The sequence below is a fragment of the Chrysochloris asiatica genome, unplaced genomic scaffold (genome assembly GCF_000296735.1).
Source record: "Chrysochloris asiatica unplaced genomic scaffold, ChrAsi1.0 scaffold00184, whole genome shotgun sequence".
NCBI classification, from domain to species: domain Eukaryota; kingdom Metazoa; phylum Chordata; class Mammalia; order Afrosoricida; family Chrysochloridae; genus Chrysochloris; species Chrysochloris asiatica.
In genome coordinates, this window is record NW_006408702.1 from 3,564,995 (window position 1) to 3,581,492 (window position 16,498).

At 45.5% G+C, this 16,498-nt stretch overlaps 1 protein-coding gene across 1 annotated transcript; it reads right to left on the minus strand.

The window, feature by feature from the left end:
• Positions 1 to 261: 261 nt before the first annotated feature.
• On the minus strand, positions 262 to 15,042 carry VIMP (VCP-interacting membrane protein). The gene is made up of 6 exons (XM_006872138.1): positions 14,967 to 15,042; positions 14,297 to 14,431; positions 11,062 to 11,168; positions 2,096 to 2,185; positions 1,917 to 1,995; positions 262 to 341 (listed from the first exon to the last, which is right to left on the minus strand). The coding sequence occupies exons 1-6, from the start codon at positions 15,040 to 15,042 to the stop codon at positions 262 to 264; spliced, it is 567 nt and encodes a 188-aa protein (XP_006872200.1).
• Between the last annotated feature and the right edge of the window lie 1,456 nt (positions 15,043 to 16,498).

A 16,498-nucleotide genomic window follows, 5' to 3' on the forward strand; every position in this document is an offset into this window, starting at 1 on the left:
AGTTATATACCAGCTAGGACTTCACCTAGAAATCAGTGGGGCAGCTGCCCTCATCAAGTGGGGTGACCACTGGCTGAATGCCTAATGGCACTGCCTCCCTTTTGTTGACTTAAAAGCCTTAAACATGCAGAGATAGCTCAGAGCAGAAATAACTCCCACCTTCCCGTAACTAGTCACTGTGAAAAGGGTGCGCAGAGCAATTGACTTGAGGGTTTAGGCACATCTTGTTAATGTCAGCTGACAATAACAAGAAGCTTAGCTTCATCCACCAGACGTTGGACCTCTGCGTCCAGGCCTCCAGGAGCACGAGCCGCCTCCTTCACCAGACAGAGGGTTGTAACCTGGAACAGCAGAAAGGAAACATTTGCCTATATGAAGACCTGGGAACATTTTTTATCCAAAAATATACGTATGAGCTCAACATGTAAAGTACTGCAACTATATGGACGCATGGCGCTGTGGGTTAACACGCTGGACTGTAGAGTCGGTCTGAACTGTAAGGTCAGCAGCAGTTCAAGCTCATCAGCTGCTCCTTAAAAACCCTATACAGAGTCGCAACCAACTTGATGACACTTAACAACAACAATTTTCAAGGTAGTTTAGCCACCATGGGGGGGGGGGAGGGTTGACTATATAGTGAATGTCATTTGAATTGACATCAGAGGAAATAAACAAGCTGCTATCTCTTGGTCCTAACTTCCCAAAAGCCAGAATAAGTGGAAAAACACATACTAAAAAAATTCACCAAAAAACCCCATCTGATAGTGGCCCAATTTAATGAACTACATGAGGGCTCCTGTAATACTACTTAATAAAATGGCAATGTCAAATAATGGCACTTCAAGCTACAAATGATACAAAGAAGAAAACCAAAACAGAATGCAACTTGCCACTTGTTAACACTATCATTGTGTCACAGCTGTGAATTGTCATTTGGGGACCCAGGAGCACTGCCGAATTGCTGTGGGAACTTAGGGCTGTGGGGAAGGTGACAAGAAACCCAGCAGATGTGCCTGGGAGGTTTCCCACCTTCCACAATTGACACTCCTCCCTTAGGTCTCACCACTGGTGGCAGCTTAGAAAACAGACTTTCAGTTAAGAGGTCTTTTGGTGGTTGCAGTGGCTGGTTTTTAAGAGATGGTATTAGAGGCGTTTCTTTCAGACACCTCACTCCCCCTACAGCGAGGGGATTCGAGCTCCGTGAGTAAGGCCGGCCAGTCTGGGAGCACAATCCTCGGAATGCCCAGCCATACGCATTAGGTCTACCCGGAGAAGGCTCTCAGATGCCCTCATTTCAGCTTCTGCAGTACCTCCCTACGGGAACAGCCTCTCCTCAATGAAGAATGAGGAGGCTTCAGCCTAGAATGGCTCCTACACCAAGGGCCCTGGAATTACTGTCCCGGTTCTCCTTCCTCAAGGTTAACTCACAAACCCTCCCAGCAAATGAAGAAGCCTCGGTGAGGTCGCACCAAGAGGCCAGGAGGGAGCATTACCCACCTGTCTCTGAGAAAATTGTTTACAGGAAACAAGCCCTGACCAAAAACATATAGCACATCTGCAAACTGGTCACACTGTCCTTGTCCTACTGACCTCCCAGCAGACACCCACATTGTAGGAGTAAGTGAGAAGGTTGTTGTTGGTAAATGCCATAGAGTTGGCTCCGACTCATAGCGACCCTGTATAAGGTTTCTGAGGAGCAGCTGGTGGGTTTGAACTGTGGACCTGGTGGTTGCAGTCCAGTGCTGATCCCACAGAGTATGCAAACCACAGAGTATTCCACCAGTATGCAAACCAAACCAAAATGTCTCTTAGGGGCTTTCTGTTTCCCTGCTTAGTCACCCCAGTCCTAAACCTCCGAGTTAGTTTCAATTTATAGATGAAATGTAGACTCATAATAGGAGTCATTTGGCACCTACCGCCTCCCCGCAATGGCTTTCTGTCAGGTTTACGTTTAGAGGGAGCTGATGACGTGGAAGGTCCAGGGCTATCTTCTTCCTGTAGGAACATACGCAGGTTTCAGAATCTACATAAAAACACTGTACTTGCAAAAGCTTCATCTACTTGAAACTCTCCAACAGGACTGAAGACACAGCACCTGCCGTTTTTTGATATTTCCTTTGTAGCTTTTTCCTTCTTGCATGCTGTCCCACATTTCAATCTTCTGTCTTCTTTTCTCTTCTTCAAGCTGAAAAAAAGTGCACGTGATAAACAATTTATTCATATAGTGCCATCTTCCTTAAGAAAAATGAAAATTTTGACAACTTTTCATTTAAATGTCCTTCTAACAAACCATTATTCTTGTGAACTGGTGGCTCATTGCACACAAGGAACCTTTACTTTGAACACTATTATTAAAAAGCAAAAAGTGACCCATAACAATAGAAGAAACTTATCAGGTCATCAAAAAACTCCCAACCAAAAGAAGTCCAGGTCCAGATGGCTTCACTGGTGAGTTCTACCAGACATTCAGGAAGAGCTGTCACCAATTCTACTCAAATTATTCCAAAAGATAAAGAGGAGAATGGAAAACTTCCTAATACATTTTATGAAGCAAGCATAACCTGCATACCAAAACCAGGGAAAGATGTCACTAAGAAAGAAGATTATACAACAATATCCCTCATGAACATAGATGCAAAAATTCTCAACAAAATCCTAGCCAACATATTCCAGCACCACATCAAAAAACAAAACAAAACATCATGATCAAGTGGGATTCATATCAGGGATGCAAGAAGGGTTCAATATTAGAAAAATGATCAATCTCATTCACCATATAAATAAGAAAAAAGGAAGAAAAAAAAAAGGCCATATTGATTGATGCAGAAAAGACATTTAATGAAATCCAACATTCATTCCTGATAAAAACACTCAACAAAATAGGAATTGAAGGGAAATTCATCAACATAATCAAGAGCATATATACAAAACCAACAACCTACATTACTCTCAATGGAGAGAAACTGAAAGCCTTCCTTCTGCAAACAAGGATGCCCTTTTGTCACCACGGTCTGGTACTTAGCAGTTACGAATCAAGTTGTGAATCACAAGGTCAGCAGTTCGAAACTAGCAGCTATTCCGCAGGAGAAAGATGAGGCTTTCTGCTCCCATAAAGATTTATAGCCTCGGAAACCCTGTGCAGGGTTGCTATGAGTCGGAACTGACTCCATGGCACACAACCACCACCACCACCTATTTAATATTGTGCTCAAAGTCTTAGCCAGAGCTACACGGCAAGATAGGGAAATGAAGGGCAGCCAAGCAAAGTGGGAGTAAAACTCTATTTGCAGCCAATATAAGCCTATATATAGAAAACCCCAAAGACTCAGTAAAGAAGCTACTAGATCTCATTGGAAGACTCAGCAAAGTAGCAAGACATAAGATCAACAAACAAAAACCAGCTGGATTCCTCTATACCAAAAAAGACAGCATTGAAAAGGACATTAGGAAAGCAATCCCATTTACAATAGCCACCCAACAAAGGATGAAATATCTAGGAATAAATATGACCAGAGAAACAAAGGACCTATACAAAGCAAACTTCAGAACACTACTACAAGAAACCAAAAGAGACTTACAAAAAAAAAAAAAAAGGAAGAATGTACCATGCTCCTGGATAGGAAGACTTAACATTGTGACAATGTCGATACTGCCCAAAGCAATTAATATATATAATGCAATCCCAATCCAGATTCCAATGACATTCTTCAAAGAGATGGTAAAAACTATGACAAACTTTATATGGAAAGGAAACAGATCAAGGATAAGCAAAGTACTGCTTAAGAAGAAGACCAAGGTTGGAAACCTCTCACTCCCTGACTTCAAAATTTACTACACAGCTACAGTGGTCAAAACAGCCTGGGACTGGTACAATGAAAGATATATTGATCAATGGAACAGAATCCAGAAATTAACATATCCACATACAGCCAACTGATTTTCGACATTACCTAAATATATCGCATGGGGAGGAGATAGTCTCTTCAACAGATGGTGCTGGCAGAACTGGAAAGCAATATGTAAAAGATTGAAACAAGATCTTCATCTCACACCTTATACAAAACCCAACTCAGCATGGATTAAAGACCTAAATGTGAATCCCAGAATTACAAAGGCCATTCAGGAAAAAATAGGGGAAAATGTGAGAACTCTAATAGAGGGCATACACAGACTCCCAAACATTTTGAAAATTACACAAACAAAAATTGACAAAATAGATGATTTGGACATACTAAAAATTAAAACATCAGACAAGGGACTCATTTCCAAAATATAAAGGAGCCTACAACACCTCTATAAGAATAGGACAAATAACCCAATTAAAAAGTGGGCACAGGACCTGAACAGACACTTCACCAAGGAAGAGATCCGGGCAGCCAACAAACATATGAAGAAATGTTCACGATCACTAGCCATTTTGTTGTTGCAAAGTGCCGTCGAGTCGGTTCCGACCCATAGCGACCCTGTACAGGGTTTCCGAGGCTGTAAATCTTTACGGGAGCAGAACGCCTCATCTTTCTCCCGCGGAACAGCTGGTAGTTTCGAACTGCTGGCCTTAAGGCTCGCAGCCCGATTCGTAACCACTACGCTACCAGAGCTTCTTAGAGAGATGCAAATCAAAACAATAATGAGATGTCATCTCAAACCAGCAATAACAACAAAGATCAAAAAAGTAGAGGACAATAAATGCTGGCCAACATGTGGAGAGACTAAGATGCTCCTGCATTGTTGGTGGGATTGCAAAATGGTCCAACCTCGCTGGAAAACAATATGGCGCTTCCTCAGAAGGTTGGAAATAGATACCTATCATCCAGCAATTCCTCTACTTGATATTTACCCACAAGAAATACGAGCCATAACCCGAGTAGATATATGCACACCAATGTTCATAGCAGCACTATTTACAACAGCAAAAAGTTGGACACAGCCTAAGTGTCCATCTATGGAAGAATAGATAAATAAATTGTGGTACATACACACAATGGAATACTACGCTATCCTGATGAATAACAAGGAAGCAACAAGCCACCACATAACATGGATGAACGTTGAGGACATATGTTGAGTGAAATCAGTCAGTCACAAAAGGAGAAACACAGCATAGAGCCATTATTGTAAAAGACTAAGAAAAAGCACCCACACTAAAAGGGGGAAAGAAATCATCTTTATTTTAGTATTTTTGTTGTTGTTGGTTACCAGGGTGTATGGGATGGGGAGAGGAAGAGGGAGGGGAAGGTGTAGCACAGGGTATGGAATAGACACAGGATAGTATGGTGCTGGGGGGCAGGGAATACACTAGAAGGGGAATGGGAAAGGAAAAATAAGGAGGATGGGAGAATAGGTAGCCAGGTTTACATGGGCTAAATGGGACAGAGGTAAATAGCGATCTAAGCACAAACTTGGACCAACAGGGCTCGTGGACACAAAGATTGAGGCATGGTTTGAATGGGTTAAAGTGGAGAACTGATGTTAAGATGCTTGGCTGTCTTTTAAATCTTCATTTCCCTTGCCTACTATTGTAAAATACACACTTGACGGGGAGAGAGAGGAATAGCCAGAAACATCACCAGAGAAAGCTTGTAAATCCGTCTTCAGCCTGTAACTGATTGGAATAACTAAAATGGGGCTACAATTTGCCCAGTTAAAGAGACTCCTGCAGAGCCTTTGCATTGCACAAGACCATAGGTGGAATTCTGATCCTCATCCAGAATCTTCTGAGGTGGGACATTTCCACTTGAAAGGACAAGCAGACCAGTCTGGAGCAGTTAGAAGAGCAGAAGATACTTCTTGAAATAAAGACTAGGAGCAAAAATCAAAAACAACAGCAGTCCCACTGACTACTATAAGAACAAGCAAGTTGTTCCCCAGGGAGCCATCAAGGCAAGTGGTCAGGTCCCCTCAAGGCAAATCCCCTTCCAAGATGGAAACTCAAATGGAATACACTAGAGGGCATACAGTCCTGCTGCTGACCACGTTGGTCACCGACAAGGGGAAGGGGGGAAAAACAGCAATGAGTTTGTGAACTAAGTCCAATCACAGTCAATAGACTCCTGTTAACCTGGATTGAGACCTGGATAACCAGCAGTATGACTAGACCTGGAGACTCCTGGGCCCAAGGGTAGGGACTAGAATGGAGTGTGAAGCATCCAGCTGATATAAGGGAATGATTGGTATCAGGTCTCACAGTGAGTGTTAGAAAGGTAAATGTTTGGTAACTAATGGAGGGGAGTGGCTGATTTTGCAGTCTAAGAGTGGAGATTCCTGGAAGCATCGAGGGAGAAAAGCAAGGCTGGACACCGTGTCTAGAGAGGCAGTGACACTAGGGATGGAGACAGAGGCAATGACGTGGGCAGAAGGAGCGGCTGGGTACTCTGGACTCAGGGAGGGAGAGGGGCTGTGTGCTGGCAACTGGGGTGCAGGAGTGTGGGGTGTACCCTTTGGGTGTTTGATGATGCATGCATCCTTGCAATGAAACAAAGTATGATAGGATGACTGTAAAGATAATGTTCACCCATGTAATCTAACACATAACTCACAATAAAAACTAAAAAAAAAAAGCAAAAAGTATCGGAAAGAACAGGGTTAGTTCTTCTGAAGTGAACCCAGGAGAGAGGCTAGAACTCTTCGTATGGAGACATCTGGATAATGAATGCAGTGAAACTACTCCACCTTGCAGCGAGTGGGTGTAGTCAGCGGCCCACTCTGCTGCTCGCTGCTTGTGCCACCTCGGGAGCCACTGACCCTCTTCTGATCAGGGCTCTGAGGACAGCTGAGAACAAATCTAAAGAGCTTTGAAAAGCCAAGGATGGAATTTAAGGGGATCAGGAATCGCAGCAGAAAATCCTGCTCCACCACGACCTCTGAGAACCCTTGTCCACAGACTGAGGGGCTCACCAACATAAAAAACACTGTTCACTGTCCACGCACTACAACCTGCGCGCGCACACACAGAATCCTCTGTTCCCAATGGAACTCAGACCCAAATGTACTTCATTCGGGGTCCAATAAACCAGTGTACCAGGGATCCGTGAGAAGATGCTTTAAAAAGCACACATCTAGAAAATCTCTCCATAATTTTCAGAGTCCATTGCTGCAAACCCAAATACCTGTCACCTCATGCCTTCAGTGTTTCCAGCTCATGTGCTTATAAAAATAATAACACTAAATAAATGAGTCATGGAGGAAACCAATTAGACACTTCTGATGATCAAGAACATCAGAACGGACTGCCAAGGAATAGCTGACAAGTTCTGAGACCATAAACAGAAGATCTGATTGAACCATATGATAAGCACTGGACTGTGACCCACACCGTCCACGGTTTGAGTCTGCCAACGGTTCCACAGGAAAATGATGAGATTTCTGCTCCTGTAACGATTTAAAAGCCTTCAAAACCCTCGGGCTGCGAACCTTAAGGTCAGCGGTTCGAAACTACCAGCCGCTCCGCGGGAGAAAGATGAGGCTTTCTACTCCCGTAAGGATTTACACCCTCGGAAACCCTGTACAGGGTCGCTATGGGTCGGAACCGACTCGAAGGCACTTAACAACAACAACAACAACAAAAACCCTAGATAGGGTCACTAGGAGTCAGAACTGACTTCACAACATGTAACAACAGACAGATTCAAGTTAACCAGTGAAGTGTTATGTTTTTAAGCACATGAGATGGAACCAGGCATGCTCAAATCATTTTGAATCCAAACAATTTCAGGAACAATCTTAAAAAGCTATTGTTTTAAAAAAATATTTTCAGCTACATGCACAAGCTGAGTAAATGATTACACTATTTTACTAATAAAAAAGAAAAACTCAGACTCTAAATTCACTGAATGCACATAAAAGGAATTCAAGGTACAGCTCTGAGACAAAACAATAATTAAGGGGTTGGAAATCAGCAAAGGAACAAAACTGAAAAAACTGCTCAGCAAAGGCACAGGATATTTACACTATACTGCCATTGACATAAAAGGTATGTACATGTGTTATCTAGAGATGAAACACAGCTGAAGAAATACGAGGTCAGTACAAAGGTGGTGTTGGTAAGTGCTGTCGAGCCTGTACAGGGCTTCCGAGGAGTGGCTGGTGGGTTTAAACCGCTGGCCTTGGGGTCCAGTGCTTATCCTACAGCACCACACCAGGACTCCAAGCACAAAAGCAGTACTAACAAAATCATAGAAATCTTCACTAAACAAAAATACCAAACCGTAAAGCTGTTGTTTTCCCACATACCCTCCATCTAGGTCTAGACACTCCCCAAGGCAGTATTTCTGGAGTCCTGGTGGGGCGCTGTGGGTTAATGGGCCAGACTGCAAAGCCGTCTGAACCACAAGGCTGGCGGTTCAAGCTCACCGGTAGCTCCTAAGAAACCCTATATAGGGTCGCTATGGGTCAGAACCGACTTGATGGCACTTCACAACAACCCTTAAGCACACTTCAATTTACACCCTGAAGAATGTCATGCTCTTCAATTTACACCATGTCAAAATAGTAGTTTTTGCATCCTCAAAGGACTCAAATTGTGTTCCTTTTAGATGTCCTCTGAGTCCTGGAAACCAAAGTCTGGAGTAACAACATCAGGACTGTAGGGTGATGGAGTAAGGCTTCCCAATGAAATTCTCATGAAGAGTCCTTGCTACCCTCCAAGAATGAGTAGATGCTGTCATGGTGAAAATCCTTCCTCACAACATTCCCGGCCTTTTCAGTTTCCAGACAACTTCTTCCTAATAAGTCAGTGATCAGCCTGTGTCTTGCAAGAAAATCTATCAAGATTACCTTTGGAGTGAGCAAAAACAGTTCCCATAACCTTTTGAGCTGACCCTCTCTGCCTTCAATTAACCCCTCTGAGGTCTTCTTGACCTTCCTTAAAATGTTTTATGTGGGGCAGCAATCCTATAACCTTGCTGCAAAGCTTCAATGATATGGCAAAATGTCCACCTGAGTTTTGTTAAAATTTAGGAATTAGCCCTATCCTCAAAATCATTTTTCTCCTGGCACAAAAATCTTTTCTGCAGGCACTCTAAGGAGAACTAGAAAAGTCTACTACTGACAGGCACTGATCAGAGAGACATGTTTAAACACATTTTGTTTGGAATAAACCCGTGCCTTTTCCACGGTATAGTTGAACAGCGTAATTTTGTGTGTGCCACCTGATAAAAAACTCAGTACCTAACGATAGGAGTGTGCCAGCACCTGCTCAGCTGAGGCTTCTGTCGGCTCACAAGGTGACAAGCACATGGGGACAGCAAGGACTGAAGAAAGCAGCCACTCGAGTACAGTGCCAGGGCTGTGAGTTCCCACAGGGAAGCATCTGGGGACTGCCACAGACAGACCATGGGGAGCCACGGGGGTTTCAATACTGGAGTTTGCAAAGTAGATCGCTGGGCCTTCCTTCTCCGTCCATCTTAGTCTGGAGGCCCCGCTGAAGCCTGCTCAGTACCACGGCACCCCCCCTACCCCACCCCACCCCACCCCACCAAGTTGAGTGGTGGCCACACAGGAGGCAAGAACTCCACCCTGGAGTCTCCTCTGTCCCGCCTCTGGCCCTGTGGCTGTACTTCAGTGAACACTCAGTGCTCCACCCAAAGGACTCCTAGCCCCAGTGACTGCTTCCTGTGAGAACAGAGATCTTTGTTACGTTAATGAGATGCTAGGGGTGGAGTTTGTGTCCTATGCTGCAGCAGTTCAGGAGTTAAAAGGAGCTGCAGAGACAGACACTAGAAATACCACATGAAGATTGAGACAAGGAACCCAGGAGGCGAAAGCACCTCATCCTACAGTGGTGTCCTAAGTCCAGACATCTATGCTCTGAACTCTGAGGAAGTCAATTTCGGTTTTTCAAAGCCACAGACGTGTGCTATGTGTGTCCCAGCAGCTCCAGGAAACTACCATCAGGGACACTAACAGTCCTGGACACTGAAGACAGCTATTGGGAGCTGGTGACCTTGCTGTGCCCTCCTGGAGTCTTACAGGCTCCCGCCAAGCTTGGCAGACCACAAGAGACCAGTAAAGCTACCAGAGGGAAAACACACCACCCAGGAAACACCAGAGGTGTAGGCAAGACAGATTCCAGGGGCAGCGGACTCCGAGTGGAGGGATGAAGAGGAAGGAGCCAGAGACCTTCAGATGGAAACCAGAAAGCAAAATCTAGTCATGTCAAGGTACAGTGGATGAATAAGCTGGGTCCAGCTAAAAAGAGCATAGCTGGAGAGGTCTCTAAGCTCAGCCTCAACTTCCTCTACTGCCTGTTCTCTCCACCCCCATCCCTGACCCCCAGGCAAGCCGGATGTCTAAGGAAGTCCTTCCGCACACATCACCTGTCACCCTCCAGGTGACTAAGGGAGTCCTTTCACACACATCACCTGTCACCCTCCAGGGGTCTAAGGAAGTCCTTACACACACATCACCTGTCACCCTCCAGGTGTCTAAGGATGTCGTTCCACACACACCACCTGTCACCCTCCAGTTGTCTAAGGAAGTCCTTCCACCCATACCACCTGTCACCCTCCACGTCTCCTTTTGTATTATCATCGCCTTCCCTGCTCTCTTTCAAACCACAGCTCAGGTCCTGGTGAGACACAGAGCTAAAAACAGACCAAGGAGCAAGCAGCCGACTATGTATTCTGGGTGCCTCCTATTGGGTGAGCTCACTGCAATCAGGGAGCAAACACCAAAACAAAGACACCGTTCCTTGCTTATTTTTCCCTGCAATAGTAAGAAAACGCCGCAAAGGAAGCACGTTAAAGTAAACAGAAGCAGTCACACAATTCACTCTTTCCAGCTCCTGACTTAGTGAGTCTGTGTGCGTACGCACATGCGTGTGCTCAGAGACAGACACACACTAGCCCCGAGTCCGTTAGTCCCCCTGCTGTGCCCTTCATAAGAGCAGATTTGTCTGGGTGGCTCAAAGCTCTCCCACATCTGGCAATGGAACAGTTGTTGAATTGGATGTGGTAAAAGCCTGTCCTTGTAGCTAATAACGAACCAAACATATGGGAACACGTACAGGCATACAGAGCTGAGTCTCGATTTCTTAAGCCCAGTTATCCAAAAGCTGGTTCATACCTGTCTTAGCTTCTCTTTATGCTTTTCGGCTTTCACATTGAACTCTTCTTGCATCTTCAGACGAGCAGCTGCTAAAGCTTCTTGTCGTTTAACAACAATATCAGGTTCTAGAAAGTCAGAAAAAATTTGATAAAGCACCTTGTGTAATCAAAAATAAACCCTAGCCCAAACTTTGGAGCGTCCGTATCATTAGAAGTAAAATAAAGACACAAAAGACAGCTGATTCCACAGAAATCATTTCCGCACTTCCCAAGTATTTTACTACTCAAGGAACTACCCCGTAACCAGGAGTAGTACTAGAACTTGCAGTAGTAGTGCTGACTTCCCATCTGGATCATGCCTCTGCAACTGAATGTAAATAGCCTGCTGACCACACTGCGATCCCGTCCCACAAGCCAGATACCTAAGTAGCCCCCAGAGTTCTAGGCTGACCAGAGTACCAAAACAAATACAAGTTTTCAGTTAATGACCTGAAATGCAGAGTCACCAGCTGCTCCTTGGAAACCCTATACAGGGTTGCTGTGGGTCAGAACCGACTCAATGGCACTAACACCAACATCTATCACTTATTAGCTCTGGTGGTAGTGGTGGTCATGTGCTCTGGAGTCAATTCTGACTCATATCGACCCTGCATAGGGTTTCCGAGGCTGTAAATATTTACAGGAGCAGAAAGCCTCATCTTTCTCCCCAGGAACCACTGGTAGTTCAAACTGCTGACCTTGAGGTTTGCAGCCCGACTTGTAACCACTACATTACGTCGTTGTTGTTGTTGTTGTTATGTGCCGTGGAGTCGGTTCCAACTCATAGCAACCCTGCACAGGGTAGGTTTCCGAGGCTGTAAATCTTTATGGGAGCAGAAAGACTCATCTTTCTCCCATGGAACAGCTGGTAGTTTTGAACTGCTGACCTTGCGGCTCACAGCCCAATTCATAATCACTACAGCTCCTTAATCGGCTCTGACCTACCTCAAAAAAAGATAAGGATTCTTAGGCCTTTTATCCATTTTGCTATAAAGGAAGAAAAATCCTTTCAGCCAGCACTAAGAATAAAGCACAAGTGAACCGTTTGTATCTAGTTTGTGAAAGCAAGCGGAATTATTATAAATCCTGTCAAGTCCCCCACCTTGAGCCAGCAGCCTTGCGGCCCACTGCTACATCTCACAGTGCCACACCAGGACTCCAGGACCACTGCGCTAGCCCCACAACAATGGGAGGGTGGGAGAGACAACTACACAGTAACGGGATCTTTTTAAACAAGAAAACACATTACACCTTATAGAATCGCATCAGTCCTGGGGTGGCACTGTGGGTTAATGTGCCAGAATGCAAAGCCGTTTGAACTGCAAGGTCAACAGTTCAAACTCACCAGCTGCTCCTCGGAAACCCTATGCAGGGTCGCTATGGGTCGGAACCATCTCAACGGCACTTCACAACAAGCAATCCTCCAAAGAATAGATCATTATCTGCAGATAACTAGTACTGGAAAAAGGTCATTTAAGTGGATGCATATAGAGACCAAAGTATCACAGGAGCACAGTGGCACTATAATGTAAACCACTGGACTTGGAACCACAGATCACCAGTTCGAGCCCACAGGCATCTCCGAGAGAGAAAGATGAGGTTTTCTGATCCCACAAAGATTTACAGCCTTGGAAATCCAAACAGGATTGCCATGAGTGAGAACAGACTTGATGGCACTTAACAATGACAAAGAACCACAAACAAAGTGAACATAAACATTGCTGAGTGTCGCTAAGTCGGTTCTGACTCATAGCTACCTTGATAGGATTTCTGAGGTGCAACTGTGGGTTTGAACTGCCAACCAATGCTTCTCCTACACCAGGACTCCCATGCAAATATGAGGGTGTTTCAAAAAGTTTGTGGAAAATGGGATGCCAAAGTAATGATATTTTTCCATGAACTTTTTGAAACACCCCCCCAACACACACACACACACACACACACACACACAGTCCCACCTCTGTGTGTATCTGTTTATGTTCGGTGACAGTAGAGCCTAGTGGAATTTTACCTTGTAAAACAAAAAAGAATTAGGTAAATTTTGGGTCATTATAGTAAAATCAAACAAGCGTAGATTTTTTTTTTAAACCCAATTTTTCAAACAAATTGTACAACAATGCAATTTATTTTTTGCAGTGTTTCATAAACACAATGTTTGTAGGAGTCAAGGGCTTCATCATTTTTGCCAAAAGACTTGTCTCAATCAAAGAATTCTGTTTTGAAGTATCCATTCCATCAACAGTACAGACTTCCTCTTACATACCGTTTGAAAATGTTCTCAGAAAATGTAGCTTCTATCTAGAAAAGGTTACCCTACCCTTCCAGAGAGAATGAGTTTTTAAAACAGCCAAATACAATCTGAAACCAAAATTGGGTATATTAGTTAATGCTAAAATGAAAAGGATACAGAGAATTGAGCTGAGTTTCTTATCACTCATACTAATTCTAGCAATAGCTCAAATTAGGCAGACCCACAAATACAAAGAGAGGTCGCCAGTTCAAACCCACCAGTCGCACTTTGGAAACACTAGACAGGGTTCCCTATGAGTAGCTTGACAGCACTCAACAACATAAATGAAAGACAAGGCTTTCTGGTCCTGCAAAGATTTACAGCCTCAGAGTTGGAATCGACTCGACAGCACACAAACATACCACAAATGACAAAAACCACTCAACAAGAGATGTAGTGAGTGATCTACTTCAGGCAGGTTTTCCATCTCACTGCTGTTGTTAAGTACCATAGAGTCGGTTCTGACACACAGTGACCCGGCATAGGGTTTTTGAGGAGTGGCTGGTGAGCTTGAACCGCCAACCTTGCAGCTCACACCGACTTTGCAGTTCATCACACACATCAGGCCTCCTTCCATCCCATTAAAATCTGCTAAATTAAAAAAAACTTTATAGTTCAACCAGCCAAATCAATTTCAGAAGCACACCATCACTGTTTCCCAGAACAAATTAGAACCATGTACTTCTCTCCCTTTTATCTCATGGTCAGCAGTTCGAAACTACCAGCTGTTTCACGGGAGAAAGATGAGGCTTTCTGCTCCCGTAAAGACTTCCAGCCTCGGAAACCCTGTACAGGGTCGCTATGAGTCGAAACGGACTCCACGGCACATAACAACAACTTCTCCCTCTTAAGAGTTGGCTAATTTAACTAGCAAAGGAATCAGGTGTCAGAGACAGGCCTCGTCTGTTCCCAGGCACGAACTAACCCACAACAATTGAGTCTCGCTCCAGCTGCCGCTGCCTCATGGCCCTCAGGCGGGCGGACAACCTCTGAATGACCACGAAGAGCAGGATACCGCTGAAGACGATGTACCAGCCATAAGTGGCCAGCAGGGAGCCTACTGAAAAAGAGGAATCAAGAGATTAAAAAAGGTTACTACTCATGGACTTCTGCCTAAAACTCAACAAGTTCCTGCACTCAACACATTCAGATCCTCGCTACGACGGCCTAAGTGGGTTAAAAATACCAAGAAGGGCAATAATTCAGGGGTCCCTCAAAAGGGCCCGTCACCCATTTTAGGGTGGGGGAGATAAAACATGGTTGGGTTCTGAAAGACGTGACAGAAGGTGGTGGGCGTGGGGGCCGGAGGATGGTGAGTCTGGGGGACGCCGAGGCTAACGAGGCAAGTGTCATGGGCCGAGCAAGCCCAGTAGCCGCAAGCCGGAAGCGTTTGTTACAAGCAAAGTCCAAACCCGCCCAGGGAAGTGCGGCGCCGACTGGCCCAGCGCCCAGGGTCCGCCCGCGGCGCCGACGCCCAGCCAGCTGTCGCCAGATCCCGAAGGCCGCGCAGCGAGAAGGAAGACCCACCGAACATGGCGGCACTCCGGGAGAGCAGGACGGCGCGAGCCCCTTACACTCAGTCCGCGGTGACTCACCCGTGACATGCAAGAAGCGCAGCCCCTCGGTCTCAAGGGCTGGCCGCGCGGAGAGAGGCTCCCCGTCTCTCTCCATGGCTGGCGCCTCCGCAGCCTCTACGCCGTGACACGTCTTCTGGCTCCACCAGCCTTCCGGTCGGCCCCGACGTACACGTGGCGCGCCCGGACGCGTCATCGGCTCAGCCAATCGCCTTTGGATTTGGCGCTGATGCTCGACCTATCGCAGAGGGGGTGTGGCTGGTGGGCGGGGAACCGGGAGGGGGCGGAGAAAGGGACCTGGGGAAATGCGAGTAGGGTGGGAGCTTGTCTTCCTGCGCTAGCAGACCTCTGGGCTACGCTCAGCTACTCCGTTAGTTCCACTGGCATGCGTAAAGTCCGAAAGACTGGCTTTTCACCTCCTTTTTACTGTTTGGGCACTGAGGCCAGAGAGTTCTGGGCGCCTAGAATCAGAGTTTACGCTCACAGGCTGTCCATTGGGCAACAGAGCCAGCTGGCTGGAGACTTCCAGGCATTGAGGATATTGCAGGCTACGTCTGGCTCATCCTGCTGTTCAGGTTAAGAAAGTGCCTACTTCCCTTCCAGAATCGAAACCTTTTGGGGAAGATAATCATAGTGATAGTTTCAACATATATTGAACTTTATTGTGTGTCATACAATTTTGTTACAGTTATTTATAACTGCTGGCTATTTCCTCCACCTCCTCCATTATTCTCAAATGGTCACCTACCTCAACGATGCGGTTTAAAAATTCCAGTGGTCCCTCCTTTCAATCCCCTGATCTTGCTATATTTTTGTCTCTCTTCCATAGCTCAGAATGGAGTCCTGGTGTGGCCCTATGGGTTAATGCGACAGGCTGCAAATCCGTTTGAGCTGCAAGGTTGGCGGCTCAAGCTCACCAGCTGCTCCTCGTAAACCGGATACAGAGTCGCTATGGGTCAGAACCGACTCGACGGCACTTAACAACAACAACAACATAGCTTATAGTTTTCTAACACTGTTGTTGTCGCGGTTCAAACGGACCTTGAGGTCGAGTGCTTATCCTACAGCGCCACACCAGGACTCCTTTCTAACACAGGAGTACTATTAACTTGCTGTGTTTATTGCCAGTTTTCTCACCTGTGGAAGCAAAGTACCAGGTGTTTGAGTAACCCAAGACCCCAGAGCAATGCTGGATGTCGAGGAAGACTCAATAAAGAATTGTCGAGTGAATGGCGGTAAAAAATTAGAAGCAAATAGGCAATAACAGTGAAATGGTTTTTAATACTGAGCCTTAGTTATTACATTTTTATTTGCCATATTCCTGGTGTGGCACTGTGGGCTAATGCGTCAGACTGCAAAATTGTTTGAACTGCAAGGTAGATGGTTCAAGCTCACCAGCTGCTCCTTGGAAACCCTATACAGGGTCGCTATGGGTTGGAACCGACTTGACGGCACTTCACAACAACAGCAACAAGCAACCAGAGGAGTCCTGGTGTGGAGCTGTGGGTTCATATGCCAGACTGCAAAGCCTTTTGAACTGCAAGGTTGGAGGT

Coding starts and splice junctions, on each gene's coding strand:
- VIMP (XM_006872138.1), bottom strand. CDS start 15,042: ATGGAGAGAGACGGGGAGCCTCTCTCCGCGCGGCCAGCCCTTGAGACC. Junction 2,186..11,061: donor ATAAAGAGAAGCTAAGACAG/GTATGAACCAGC, acceptor ACTTTTTTTCAG/CTTGAAGAAGAGAAAAGAAG. Junction 1,996..2,095: donor GAAATATCAAAAAACGGCAG/GTGCTGTGTCTT, acceptor ATGTTCCTACAG/GAAGAAGATAGCCCTGGACC.